A 16,079-nucleotide genomic window follows, 5' to 3' on the forward strand; every position below is an offset into this window, starting at 1 on the left:
TATCCGTTTCCATGGGATACTATAACGACCTTGATAACATGAATAATGAAGGATGTTTGGGATCAATGCATCAAACAACGTATTTTCTATCAGGTGAACATTCTTCTTCGGTTCGTTCTTGTGATAGGCTCTTGATTTTTCACTTTTGTTTGCACCTTGTCTGTTGTGACGGTATCCAAAACACATTGCCTCCTACATATTGATCGCGCAGCACGAGCATTACTGTCACACTATAACACTATAAGCATTCGCACTGAACATACAACAATGTTTCCAATGAATCCACAGAATCCAATTAAAACACCACTAAACATACATAGAACTGTTTTGAACGTCCTTCATATAATTCCTTATGTTATTACTCATTTAGTTTTGTTTGTTATACACAAATAATCTGGCTGTATTGCCTTCCCAATTTAAAAAACATAATTTATAACAACGTACCATATATTGATCTATCCATCAATTTGTTGCAGTCGTAAGTTGACCCTACGCGAATTATTCCCCTTGGTTGTTTTACGCCGCAGTAAGCAATATTCCAGCTATATGACGACTGGACCAGACAATCCAGTAATCGATATCATGAGCACGCAGTTGGGGATGGATTACATGTATCAACCAAGAGAGCGAGCCTGACCATCCGATCCCGTTAGTCGTCTCATACAAAAAGCATAAAGTCGTTTTTTTCGGGCAAGCATTGGTAGCTGAAGACATATTCTATCCTCGATCTTCACGGAGCGGGTACAATATGCAAACCCCATTTCTCTATCATATGGCTGGAACAATTCCTACAACCCGACTCCCACACACACCCGGCCATGGGAAATTACAATGAACTGAGACCCGTGAAGACCCGGGGTAGAATAGGTCTTCAGCAACCCATGCTTTCTGCAAAAGGCGACTATGCTTGTCGTAAAAGGCGACTAACGGGATCGGGTGGTCAGGCTCGCTGACTTGGTTGATGCATGTCATCATATCCCAATTACGTGGAACGATGCTCATGATGTCAGTCACTGAATTGTCTAGTCCAGACTCGATTATTTAGACAGCCGTCATGATCAAATAGCTGGAATATTGCGGAGAGCGGCGTTAAACAGCAAACAAACAAACAAATCAATGTATTGCAACTGAAATATTACTCGCCTATTCGTTGTCATTTGAAAAAAGATATCCGAATATGACGGTAACAACTACCGCAAAAAACATGAAGAGCACAAAACATATCTTGTCCATTCTACGAGCTAATGTGACCCAATGGCCACTGTTAAGTGGCATTTCCTGTGAATTCAACTTTGTTAGTGACTTCATCATATCGAAGTAAATAGGAACATTTGGCAAGTCTTCTCTGTTTTCTGGGTTCTTTTCCAGTTCGTCGGTGTTCTTTGTTTTCACAACAAGCTTTGGAGCTATGTGCTCAGAGGTTGTTGGGAGGCTGTGAATACATATAATAATTCCATTGGCAACGACTGTCAGAATGCTTAACATTGTTTGGATGGAAGCATACATCACTGAAACAGAAGAGTATATATTTGAATGAATTATGTTGACAATGAATTCATATACGGAAACCTGAGGCACAATTGCACTTTTGTCCAAAAGTTTATTGCCTGTTGTTTACTGCACTCGACAGTGTTCCAGCTATATCACGGCGGTCGTGTAATAATAGTGTCTGGACCAGACAATCCAGTGATTAATATCATGCGCATCGATCTACGCAATTGGGATACGATAACATGCGTCAGCGAGTCTGAACACCCGATCCCGTTAGTCGCCTCCTACGACAAGCATAGTCACCTTTTATGGCAAGCATGGGTTGCTGAAGACCTATTCTAGCCCGGAATCTTCACGGGTCCGGTCTGTAAATAATAGAGTGATTGACATCATGAGTATCGATCCACGCAATTGGGATACGATAACATGTATCAACCAAGTCAGCGAGTCTGACCACCCGATCCCGTTAGTCGCCTCTTACGACAAGCATAGTCGCCTTTTACGGCAAGCATGGGTTGCTGAAGACCTATTCTACCCCGGAATCTTCACGGGTCCGATCTGTAAATAATCGGGTGATTGACATCATGAGTATCGATCCACGCAATTGGGATACGATAACATGTATCAACCAAGTCAGCGAGCCTGACCACCCGATCCCGTTAGTCGCCTCCTACGACAAGCATAGTCACCTTTTGCGGCAAGCATGGGTTGCTGAAGACCTATTCTACCCCGGAATTTTCACGGGTCCGGTCTGTAAATAATCGAGTGATTGACATCATGAGTATCGTTCCACGTAACTGGGATACGATAACATGTATCAACCAAGTCAGCGAGTCTGACCACCCGATCCCGTTAGTCGCCTCTTACGACAAGCATAGTCGCCTTTTACGGCAAGTATGGGTTGCTGAAGACCTATTCTACCCCGGGTCTTCACGTGTCTGAATACATTGCAGTTTCCCATGGCCGGGTGTGTGTGGGAGTCGGGTTGTAGGAATTATTCCAGCCATATGATGGAGAAATGGGGTTTGCATATTGTACCACCAAAAGCTAAGTGTAGCCAGGTATCTTTCCAAATGCATGTCTAGATGTGGATCGGTATGTGACGCATTTGATGACGTGTTTTTTAATCATGTATCAATATGTAACTACAGTTTTGAACGATGGCATGTTTACACAGTTTGGACATATTAGAATTAATCGTGAGTGAGTGAGTGAGTGTGTGTGGTTTAAAGGCGCTTTTAGCAATATTCCAGCAACATCACGGCGGGGGACATCTGAAATGGTCTTCACACATTGTACCCACATCGGGAATCGAACCCGGGTCTTCGGCGTGACAAGCTAACGCTTTAACCACTAGGCTACCCGACCGCCCCGAATTAATCGTGAATATCAAACGATAACTTGATACATAAGGTTAAAAATAGAAAGAATCTCGTAAATGATAACTTGATACATAAGGTTAAAAAATAGAAAGAATCTAGTAAATGATAACTTTATACAAAATACATAATATTACATATACAGTTTTTTAGTTTGTTGTTTTACGCCGCACTCAGCAATATTCCAGCTATATGACGGCGGTCTGTAAAAATCGAGCCTGGACCAGACAATCCAGTGATTGATATCATGAGCATCGAACCAAGCAATTGGGATTGATGACATGCATTAACCAAGTCAGCGAGCCTGACCACCCGATCCCGTTAGTCGCCTTTTACGGCAAGCATAGTCGCCTTTTGCATGGGTTATTAAATATATACAAAGAATCTAGTAAGATGCATCTGAAACGATGATAGACATACCCATCAAAGAGACTGTATCGGACAATTTCGGCATCGCGTCGTTCATTGACCCAATGAATACCAAGTATGACAAGACCACAGTTATTGACAGAGTTATCTTCTCCCCACTGGCAACAGGTACAAGGAAGCTGATTGGACAGAGCAGAGGAAAGGTTACCATTGGAAATACCATGACCATCCAATAGAACGTAGGACGTCTGCAGAGCACAACAGAGAAGCTTATCTCCACCACTTCATCGTCCATGAAGTCAACCTTATGGTGATTCACCTGGACGGATGAACCTTCAACAGTGAACTCTCCGTGTGGCTTAAAAGATGACATGTAGATATTATTGAGGGGACTGGTAGTGTTCAAGAACCTGCTTGTTGTCATCCAGGGAAGAAATTCAAAGTTACAGGTCTGGGTGTCAAACGGGTACTTTCTGATGTCAATTTTGCAGCTTGTTTCACCAACTAGCCTTGGTTCCCAAGTTACTAATCCACTGCTTCGGATAAAAACGAGAGTGTCTGAGGTTCCCAAAACACTTGTCGCGGAAATACTGGAGAAGAAAAGTATAGCGTTATGCCTGTAAGCGATTATTGAACATTTCACGTTTAATAAACGTCACACCCAGGAATAATCAACTACATGAAATAATCGAGTTTGGCCAAGACAACCCAGTGATCGATATGCTGGTTGGTTGGTTGTTTTACGCCGCAGTCAGCAATATTCCAGATATATGACGGCGGGTTGTAATTAAACGAGTCTGGACCAGACAATCCAGTGATTGACATGAGCATCGATCCACGCAATCGGGATCGATGACATGTATCAACCAAGTCGGCGAGCCTGACCACCCGATCACGTTAGTCGCCTCTTACGACAAGCATAGTCGCCTCTTACGACAAGCATAGTCGCCTTTTACGGCAAGCATGGGTTGCTGTAGACCTATTCTACCCTGGATGGTATTTGCTGAGTATTCATTAATATTGGCTAGCTTTGTGCACAACCACCAGTAGCTAAAGTGATGACGCAAATCATGCTGGGGTAACATGCAGGAAGCAGTAGTACTCAAAGTCAGTCAGTCCCCATGATCCCCAGCGAGGTGGCCTGTATCCCGTGTTTTAAACGGTATTAATGATATTGTTATACGTGTTTTATAAAATGTGTTTTTAAATATATATTTGCATTTATAACTCAGTTGTGAATATATACTCTTCAAAAAGAGAAACGCAAAAGTGGAGTGGAGTTGCTCGTACTGCACGTGCAGCAGCACTATGAACGGTATTCAAGTGCAGGGTTTTTGATTGCCTAACATCTGCGTCATTCGAACAGTGACAGTTGAACAAAATGCCAAGATTAACAGAAGTGCAAAGAAACAACGTCATAGGGCAGGGGAATCCCGATCAGCTGTAGCCAGGGTTTTCAATGTAGCGCCAAGCACCACCACAAGGCTATGGAATCGGTTTCAACAGTATGGTTCAACACGTGATCGGCCAAGGCCGGGAAGAACAAGACCGCATACAGCACGGATCACAAGAGCCTGTCTACACAACAACAACGTTGATGTTCTCCCCTGGCCCTCTAGATCCCCTGATTTGAAGCCGATAGAGCACCTGTGGGATGAATTGAATAGACGACTACGCCGACGTGAAACAAAACCCCAGACGTTGCAGCAGTTGGCTTTTGCGTTGCCGGTCGAGTGGGCTACCATTCCCCAGGATGTGATTCACATACTCGTCTCTTCTATGCGCAGGAGATGTCAGGCCGCTATCGATTCCAACAGGGAACAAACGCGTCATGGACGGTAGCTGACCTTGTCCTTGGACTTTGCCTATGTACCGATAACTGAGATGACTACAATCCCAACTGTTCTCTCCACAACATTTTGGCACAAAACCTTGTACGGTTCCTCGTATAAATGTTTTTTCCTACCTCACATAAATCTGGCCTTGCTTTTCTTTTTTTGCAGAATATATTAACTTGGTCTCGTCGCTATATGGCTGAAATAACGCCGATGCACCGTTAAATTTTAACTCACTCACTCAAACATAAGTTTACGGAGGTCTGGCCACCTTTGTTTTATCTGTATGTTACTATACATGATGTGATATTTCATCAAAACAAACTCACATACACACAGCTATATAATTTCGCACCAGCTCTCAAGCCCACTCTAAACTGTTCATGTTGAAGGTATCCCGAGGCTAAGGAAGATTATTTCCAGGTGAGACGGCGACAATATATATTGTACAAGACTTAAAGTAACGTGTCATTTTCTACCCTTTTCTGCAACGTTTGGCCTGGTTTCAAACTAGAAGCTATCGCCAAGTCAGGCTCATGCAAAGGTAACATCTTCTCATTTAATAATTGGTCGTTGTTTCGCTAAACAATAATGTATTTTCTAGATTCGTTTGCACATACTCATTGCCTATGGTGTAATCGGGAAGCCAGATCGTTGTCTGTGGCACGAGAATCATGTCGAGACCTCCATACTGGCTGGCATTCCATGTAAGCAGCTTATCATGCCATTTCTGAATATATAAAAAGGTGTTTAAATAACGTAATATTTGTTTGAATGTTTGTTGTTTAACGCCGCAATATTTCAGCGATATGACGGCGGTCTGTAATTTATCGAGTCTTGACCAGACATCCAGTGACTGATATCATGAGCATCGATCTACGCAACCCGTTAGTCGCCTCTACCCTGGATCTTCACGGGTCCCACGCATCAACCAAGTCAGCGAGCCTGAACACCCGATCCCGTTAGTCGCCTCTTACGACAGGCATAATCGCCTTTTACGGCTAGCATGGGTTGCTGAAGACCTATTCTACCCCGGATCTTCACGGGTCCCATATATAACGTAATTAGACAAGAACCAGTAATGATACAATGAACGTCCCACGCCATTCGTCCGGGGATTATACCATGCAATCATTCACTGTGTCTGACCACCCGTTAGGATCTATTACCTTGTTTAACATATATTTCATTGAATAATTTGTTTGTTGTTTAACGCCACACTCAGCAATATTTCAGGCATATGACGATTTAGTCTGTACCAGAGAATACAGTGATTGACTCAAGAGCATCAATCCATACAGTTACATTGGCTACAATACAAACAATCAACCATGTCACCGTCACTGACCGCCCGATACATGAACTGACGTCTCACGGTTTGGTTTGGTTTGGTTTGGTTTGTTGTTGTTTAACGCCGCACTCAACAATACTCCAGCTATATGACGGCGGTCTGTAAATAATCGAGTCTGGACCAGACAATCCAGTGATTGACATCATGAACATCGATCCACGCATTTGGGATCGATGACCTGCATCAACCAAGTCAGGGAGCCTGACCACCCGATCCCGTTAGTCGCCTTTTACGACAAGCATAGTCGCCTTTTCCGGCAAGCATGGGATGTCTCACGACAAGCATCGGTTGATTGCATACCGTAGTATCTCAATATTGCGTGGTTCGATGTTCAAGATTCACACACACACACACACGCACACACGCACAGAGGACACACCATTATGAGCCAACCGTGCCATTGGATCTTCTGACTCTTCAGATCCTGAAAGTTAAAAAATATTAGACATTGGTTTTATTAATATGGAACAGCTAATTCAAAGTGAATTCGTTTCATTATTAATTTGATTACACATTATTAAATATTCTGTCAATAATTTTGTTTACCGCAAATGGCATTTTTGGAACGGTAACAACGATTAGTCTCATTTTACAAATATTTTGGTACTTGATGTTTAACGCCACAATCAGCAATATTCCAGCTATATGTGTCACGGCGGCCTGAAATAATTCAGTCTGGTCCAGGCAGTCCAATGATTGTCGACATGAGCATCAATCTTTGCATTTCGAATGCAGTAATTAAGTTATTTTGTTAATTGTTGTTAAACGCCGCACTCAGTTATATGCCCCTATATGACGGCGGTCTGTAATTAATCTAGTCTGGACGAGACAATCCAGTGATTGACATCATGAGCATTGATCCACGCAATTGGGATACGAAGACATGCATCAACCAAGTCATCGAGCCTGACCACCCGATCCCATCAGTCGCCTCGTACGGCAAGCATAATCGCCCAGTACGGCAAGCATGGGTTGCTAAAGACCTAATTAACAAAGTCACCGAGTCCGTCTACCCGATCCATTTAGTCGTCTGTTACGACAATCACAGGTTGCTGAGGGCCAGGAATCACCACGCAGCTTGTCAAGAAAATACATCATGGTACCTGATATTTAAAAATTGTCTATAAATATTGAAGAGACCGACCATTTGATATTCTGGTGGAGCCTGGAAATCTGTTAGAGTTACCGATATAGGATATTTTCGGTCACTGACTGAGGTCATACAACATAAATCTCTGAAAATGAAAACAAGTGGATCGATGCTCATGATGACTATCACTGGATTGTCTGGTCCACACTCGCTTATTTACAGAGACTGCCGTCATATAGCTGGAATATTGCAGTGCGGCTGCAAACATCAAACAAACATGATGCAAATATTTTTTTAAAGTTTTAGAGTATCACATTATTACAATGTAATATTACCAGGTTTTCGATGCTGACAAGGGTAAAAGTCAAATTGATATGTATTGCCTCGTCTTGGTCGTGAGTGGGACGAGTGTGGCGATCATAAGCACCAAAGAGGTCCTCCTTCAACTGTTTGAGGTGATGCAGAGTAGCCCCTACATAAAAACAACAACATTCAGCAGTGTGTGTACTGCATGAAGAGCAAACGAAAATGAAGCCTTATGTGAACATGTTCAAATAGGAAGACAGTTTTGATCTGTGAAAGGCGTTAAACAACAAACAAAACAAAATCTTAAAGTTTTATAGTCTTACAGTTTATAATGAACACCCCACTCAGACACAGCACACTAACTAGCCGACTAGTCCTTGTTTTTTAGCCCCTTAATAACAAGTACCATCTTTTGACGTTTTTTGGTATGACGTGGTCGGGAAGCGAACCCCAGACCAGACGCTCTACCACTAGGCCAGGGAGGCGTCTTCTAATGCAGAGGAAGTCACTTATGGTTAAATACTTTTCAATGTTTAGAAGGGATTCAAACTGAGTACAACCCCTCACAGCGAACCGCATTGCGTTATGTATTATAACATTGACGTTAGATGTACGTCACCGGTGCTGTCGCTCTACGGAAGCCTTTTAGGGCCCTTTTTTATCCCCTCGGCATATAATGCGGGGGGAATATATCGATCAGCCAGTCTGTCCGTCCGTAATCATTTCCTTTTCCGGGGCAGAATTCAAAAACCATTCAGTGTTTTTGATCGAAACTTGGCAAATCTATCAGATACATACTGAAGTGGTGCCTTTTGATATTTTGGGATTTTTCTAATTTTTATTTTTTCATATTATTTATGGAATGAAGTTGGACATAGACTCAATTGGGGATGGGGTTCGTTTCCCGGGGCAGAATTCGAAAACCATTCAGTGTATTTGATCGAAACTTGGCAAAGCTATCAGGCACATACTGAAGTGGTGCCTTTTGATATTTTGGGATTTTTCTAATTTTATTTTTTTAAATTTTTTAAGGAATGAAGTTGGACATAGACTCAATTGGGGATGGGGTTCGTTTCCGGGGCAGAATTCGAAAACCATTCAGTGTATTTGATCGAAACTTGGCAAATCTACCAGGCACATACTGAAGTGGTGCCTTTTGATATTTTGGGATTTTTCTTATCTTTATTTTAATTTTTTTTTATGGAATGAAGTTGGACATAGACTCAATTGGGGATGGGGTTCGTTTCCGGGGCAGAATTCGAAAACCATTCAGTGTAATTGATCGAAATTTGGCAAAGCTATCAGGCACATACTGAAGTGGTGCCTTTTGATATTTTGGAATTTTTCTAATATTTTTTTTATTTTTTTTTTTTTATGAAATGAAGTTGGACATAGACTCAATTGGAGATGGGGTTCGTTTCCGGGGCGGAATTCGAAAACCATTCAGTGTATTTGATCGAAACTTGGCAAAGCTATAAGTCTCATACTGAAGTTGTGCCTTTTGCTATTTAGGAATTTTATAATTTTTATTTTTTACGTTTCCATGGCAACAAGTTGGACTTAGTTTCTATAGGGTAGAGTCCCGTGAAGATTCCGGGGTAGAATAGGTCTTCAGCAACCCATACTTGCCGTAAAAGGCGACTATGCTTGTCGTAAAAGGCGACCAACGGGATCGTGTGGTCAGGCTTGCTGACTTGGTTGATGCATGTCATCCATCCCAATTGCGTGGATGGATGCTCATGATATTAATCACTGGATTGTCTGGTCCAGACTCGATTATTTACAGACCGCCGTCATATAGCTTGAATATTGCTGAGTGCGGCGTTAAACAACAGACCAAACCAAAAAAAACTATAGAGTAGAGTTCGTTTCCGGAGCATAACTCAAAACCTGTTCAAAACTTTCTAACAAAACTTTGCATGTCTATCAGACTGAACTGGTGCCTTTTGCTATTTAGGAATTTTATAAATTTGGGTCACTTACCTGGTTTGGGACCATAACATGTTAAAATGGGCGGGGGATATAGATGACTTCGTGACTGTACGCTTGTTTAGTCATTGTTTCTTGTAGTTTGTCATTTGTTTGCATTAAAAAAACACAATACAACGGAAGCCTTTTAGGGCCATTCGTTTTTTAATATTTTTTTCCGATACTATCTAGAAATTTCAACTTAGTATCTTGAAATTTCAACTTCTATATCTTGAAATTCCAACTTAGTATCTTGAAATTTCAACTTCTATATCTTGAAATTCCAACTTAGTATCGAAAAAGGCCTAAAAAACCAAATGGCCCTAAAAGGCTTCCGTACCCTACAACCCCCTCCCCCCCCCCCCCCCCGATTTTTTATATATAGAAAACAGTATTATTTGAATCATAAAAATACGAGTTGGGGCAAGTGATACGTGAACAAATATTTTTATATGGCCACACAGAGGATACATGACCTCTCGAGGTAAGCCTTCAACTTCAATTATATTCCAACCTTGAATTCAAATCACGACAAACTCAGGACCATGAAAATGTGCCAGTACACTGACGACTCTATCGGTATACAGCTATTGTGTCCACGTTTAAGACTGCCTGTATTACTGAGATAATTTAAAACTATTAAATTTTATCTTTCTTTTTTTAAACTTGAACATTTACATTTATTGAATATATTACATCAAGTTTCAAGACTCTTACCGTTACATGTATGTAGCCCTAAGAAGATGCAGACTAGAATATCACGAACCATGGTAGTTAGTGTCAGAGGACGGCTCTCCTGGTTTTACAGGACTGAATTTAACAGGTTCTTCATCATTAATATAGGTGTTGTGCTTAGAAATTATCATGCGTCTCATCAACCAGACCATCAATCATGTCTCTTTGTTTGAATACCGCTCGTGTATGCTGTGAAATAGATGATAAATACCAAAATAAATAACAATGGCCAGAGTGTGTATTTACAAAACACTCTAATTCCGCCACCTTCAATTAAAACCCTAAGTAAATTTCCTTAGCGACATAATGTGATACGTCACCATGCATGGCTATGTGTAACACTATACAATAGATAACGTCTATCCACAGAAATGAGTCATGTAAGTGATCAGAATTAAACTTAACAATCTCCGTACTGTAATTCGATTTTATGTTTCTATAGACATGGAACCTGCGTAGGAAAGGCAGATATTAACCGTCACCGCTGTGCGTGATTTTGCGTCAATCATGGCGTCTCGCGAAAGTGAATCAATTTCTGTTGAATTTCCTAAATAATTGTCATGTATATTCGAGGCATTACAACTGCCCCCATGGTGATGCAAAACGAATATATTTCTTAATATTCTTCACTGAAGAGACGAGTGACGAGTGACGAGTGACGACATGGCCGAAATACTGCCGATATGACGTAAAACATTAACTCACTCACACAGGACACGAGTGACGACATGGCTGAAATACTGCCGATGTGACTTTATATAATAAGTCACTCACAGCAGACGTAATTTAAAATCAACATAGTGTTTTCCTTAGTTTCAAGAAAATCAGTTAAATGCTCTATCGTGTCACTGAACCTTCAGGTTACACACAACCAAATGTTTTCCCATAGACTTCTATAGTAACGTTATGATTTTCTTTTAAAATAACTAAGCATTCAACAGCTATTACCTGTATGTGTGTGCACAGTTTTGCCCTAGAGCAGCAATAAAAAAAATAAAAATGACTAGCTTAGCCAGCTGCTTTTCCGAGTACCGGAAGCTAAACACACCACCCCCAGCTTCGCACCAAATGTCACCTACTTGAAAATAGCTGTGGTCACATTCAGCATAAGTCATCATGTTGAAAAAGACAGTACTAAATATAGAAAAACATGGTCAGTTTTAATAACTGGATGGATGTACATTTGAAAGACATAAAAATCTTACAGTATATCCTCCAATCACAGCCTGCAGATATCTCTCGATCTGCACTGAAGGCTACGAAAACCGCACTGTCCAAACTGGTTCTGATTTGGTGTAGTAGAACCTTCAGGTCCATCGATCACAAGATTGTCTGGTTTGTATGCAGGCCGCCGTCGCTTGGCAGGAGTAATACTGTGGGGCGTCAGGCAATAACTACTTGGACATGCCCTTTCGCGAACACCTGGTGTCATCAATGATTTTCAGTAGTCCATTTATATAACTTTCACTGAATCTGTTGTACCTCTGCGTCCAAATGGAATCTGTTTCGGCCGATACTCTGGAATCGTTGTTCTCTTGCATTGACGATTTTATATTTAATAATCTGAGCCAACGTATGCGCCTAATAGACACACAAAGTCCGCAAAAGTGTATTATATGCTCAACAGGCCCTCGAAGATCCGGGGTAGAATAGGTCTTCAAAAACCCATGTTTGCGTTAAAGACGACTTTGCTTGTCGTAAGAGACGACTAATGGGATCGGGTGGTCAGGCTAGCTGACTTGGTTGATGCATGTCATCGATTCCAATTGCGTGGATCGATATGATATCAATCACTGGATTGTCTGGTCCAGACTCGATCATCTACAGACCGCCGTCTTATAGCTGGAATATTGCTGAGTATGGGTAAAACAAGCCAACCAATCAACATACTACCTGTGCGTTTCTTTTTTTGAAGAGTGTGCACACACACACACACACACACACACACATATATATATATATATATGTATATATAATATTGTAGATACTGTTGCGGTAAAGGCGTTTCAGAAATTCTTTGTTTTCGTATGTTCGAGCACTCATTATTATCTACTGCACAATGCATTTGTGTGATTGACAATCGGATGCGTACCAATCAGTTAACCTCCTAAAATAGATTCAATACATACATATAACAGCATATTAAATATGGAGTTCTGAAAGGTGACTAATGTCAACCTACAATACATCATATAACCATTAGTTCCTTTCACGGCTGGAATTCTTGACAAAACAACTGTAATGCGTTCTCTGCATTACTTGTATGCAATCCACTCACTGAAATGTCTATTATGATTTCTTCATTAGTGAATCCATTGACACAAGCCGGCCTGAACGCTATTAAGACAGATGCGGGCGTTGACATTACTTTGCTGCCAGTAAATAGGCGATGTTTAACTTGTTTGCTCAAATTTAACCACTGATGCAACTTGATAACTATACACTTCCTGACATAGGGTTGTAGGACTCTGAATGCCAAAGTCACTTAGTAGGAACCGAAAATAGTAGGGAAATCGTTTGTACACAAAAAACCTGAGTATTTAAGGAATTTGACAAAATGTTATTTTTTGGATCACTCTGGCAGTGTGGGTTCGAATCCCGGATGGGACGCAATCCCAAAAAGTACAAGAATTTATAAGTTACTAAGAAAGTGTTATCCCGAGAATATCATTTATTACATTTGAGCACTTTCTAAAAGGAATTGTGTCAATAGCTTTCGTCCATGGGTGCTGTGCCAATTTACACTTGTCAGAGGTGATTCAAAGTACGCGATCTAGACGCCCAGTTGTCAGACTTTCATTTTTGTGGATGCCTCTGAGGCTGAGTGGGTTAGATCGCTGCCTTTGTGCGCTGGCGGTAATTGAATCTCCCAAAATATCATTTAAAATAATATCATTGTCTGTACTGTGGGTTGTATATCACAATAACAACATGTTTACTGTTATATCAGTCCTGCCATGATTAAAATCTTACTAAAAAGACATTGTAATGTAATATACACTTCATTAATACACAGTTATTTAATCGTCCACCTAGAACGATACCATCAATAAACCCCTACTGAGAAATATGAGATATGAACATAACAAGGCATTTATTAAGAATACAGAACAACATAATCTGACCATAACCCCGCCGAGTCAATTGTACGATTTCGACCATGTCATGAGCATGTTTTCAAAGGGCGTCATACGATTCTTGCTGAAAAGATGGTTATCTTCCATTAGTTTTACGTCCCATTTGTGTGTGTGTGTGTGTGTGTGTGTGTGTGTGTGTGTGTGTTAATTAAGACATCGCCTACTGAGTAATGGACCAGTCCTAACTGGAGTACATATGTCGTAAAAGGCGACTAACGGGATCGGGTGGTCAGGCTCGCTGACTTGGTTGATGCATGTCATCGATCCCAATTGCGCGGATCGATGCTCATGATGTCAATCACTGGATTGTCAGGTCCAGACTCGATTATTTACAGACAGCCGTCATATAGCTGGGATATTGCTGAGTGCGGCGTTAAACAACAAACAAACAAAACAAATGGAGTACGTACATAGGATTACCACAGAGACCAACGTATACATACTGATTGTCACGCTGGAGTTTTAGCACAGATGTTATTGTGAAATGATATGATATGGCTGAAAGACAACTAATCTGTATTGAATGTATGTTTAATATGTCTTACAACAATATATATGAAACAGTAAGATATTCTTTGGTAAATTAATTGTTAATGTATTTATTTTTCTTCACTAAAGTCAGGACTGTATTTCAGTCTGTACTCCAGTTATAATCTAATTATTGAATTATGTTAACTGGATATAGGGTTTCTTTCAGTAGCTTGGGTCATAACCATGGCGGGTGTAAGGTTAGTAGAGTATGTAACATCGCAGCAAGGCACACAACAGGTTCTTTGTTAAGGTTACCTCTACAACAAGAGCACCACTCCACAGACGTGCCAACCCTGGAGATGCATTAATAAAATCGGAATACCACAGACCAGGCCCATCCCCGTGAAGACGCCGACCGTCTCACGTTTGTGAGCAGCTTGAGGAAGAGGTCCCGAGGGGAGAAAACCCTCATGCATGAGCTGTACAACCAGGGTATTGCTCAACAAGATCAGGCAACGATTGCTCTACTGCCCTCATTCACCAGCATGATCAGTTCACAATACAGGCATCGTCAGAAGACCATTCCAGTGCTGCCACAGGCCAGAGCTAAGGTGGATCTGACTGTGGATTGGACAAAGACCATGAACGGCCAGGCCTACCTTCTGTTCAGCAACGGGGAAGACAATACATCCTGGCGTTCTCAACACAATGTCATCTGGAGGCACTTCAGTCAGCGAGACCACCTACATGGATGGAACATTAAGTTCCTGTCCTGCACTCTGGGATAAGTCTATATCCTGCATGCCAGACGTGGTACTGTCAACTATCCTCTTGCATTTACCCTGTTACCAGATCGCCAGATGATGACATACCAGTGACTCTTCAGTCAGCTAAAGACACTCGTCTAGCGAGAACATTCTCCAGCCAGATTCCAGACCGACTTTGAACTTTCTATTCGCGCTGTTCAGTTCCCATCTGCTGAAGTAAAGGACTGCTACATCCACTTCAGCCAAGCAGTGTGGAGGAAGACACAGGATCTTGGCTTAGCTGTCACCTACAAAGAAGATTCCCATGTGAAGCAATGGACACGGAGAGCTGCGGCACTGCCACACCTCCCTCTCGGACAAGTACAAGACACCTGGTTGGACGCCATGGATGAGACTCTTGAAGTTCCTCGTGCTGAGGGCTCCAATGGCTATATAGTAATGAACTGGGTTGACTTTGAAGACAGATTTCCCCTTCATCTTTGGAGCCATCTGCAGACAACAGGACCGCGCACCAACATCGATCTTGAGGGATTTCACAACCGACTCAATCGAGAACCACCCCAGTTGGTTTATAAGGTTATAAAGTACAAGTTTACTTTTCTACATTACCTTATATAAGTACTTCAAGTTTATAAAGTACAAATTACTTTTCTACATTACCTTATATAAGTACTTCAAGTTTATAAAGTACAAATTACTTTTCTACATTACCTTATATAAGTACTTCAAGTTTATAAAGTACAAGTTTTCTTTTCTACATTACCTTATATAAGTACTTCAAGATTATGAAGTACAAGTTTTCTTTTCTACATTACCTTATATAAGTACTTCAAGATTATAAAGTACAAGTTTTCTTTTCTACATTACCTTATATAAGTATTTCAAGATTATGAAGTACAAGTTTTCTTTTCTACATTACCTTATATAAGTACTTCAAGATTATAAAGTACAAGTTTTCTTTTCTACATTACCTTATATAAGTACTTCAAGATTATGAAGTACAAGTTTTCTTTTCTACATTACCTTATATAAGTACTTCAAGATTATAAAGTACAAGATTACTTTTCTACATTACCTTATATAAGTACTTCAAGTTTATAAAGTACAAATTACTTTTCTACATTTCCTTATATAAGTACTTCAAGTTTATAAAGTACAAGTTTTCTTTTCTACATTACCT

The 16,079-nt window shown here is 40.9% G+C and overlaps 1 protein-coding gene across 1 annotated transcript; it reads right to left on the minus strand.

Annotated features, from left to right (window-relative positions):
* Window positions 1–1,143: 1,143 nt before the first annotated feature.
* LOC139478104 (neuronal acetylcholine receptor subunit alpha-9-like) lies at window positions 1,144–15,388 on the minus strand. Its single transcript, XM_071260419.1, has 8 exons — window positions 15,191–15,388; window positions 14,792–14,875; window positions 14,515–14,611; window positions 7,851–7,987; window positions 6,805–6,849; window positions 5,695–5,804; window positions 3,291–3,829; window positions 1,144–1,508 (listed from the first exon to the last, which is right to left on the minus strand). The coding sequence occupies exons 1-8, from the start codon at window positions 15,386–15,388 to the stop codon at window positions 1,144–1,146; spliced, it is 1,575 nt and encodes a 524-aa protein (XP_071116520.1).
* Between the last annotated feature and the right edge of the window lie 691 nt (window positions 15,389–16,079).

This window comes from Haliotis cracherodii, unplaced genomic scaffold, assembly GCF_022045235.1.
Source record: "Haliotis cracherodii isolate W230 unplaced genomic scaffold, xgHalCrac1.p SCAF_39, whole genome shotgun sequence".
NCBI classification, from domain to species: domain Eukaryota; kingdom Metazoa; phylum Mollusca; class Gastropoda; order Lepetellida; family Haliotidae; genus Haliotis; species Haliotis cracherodii.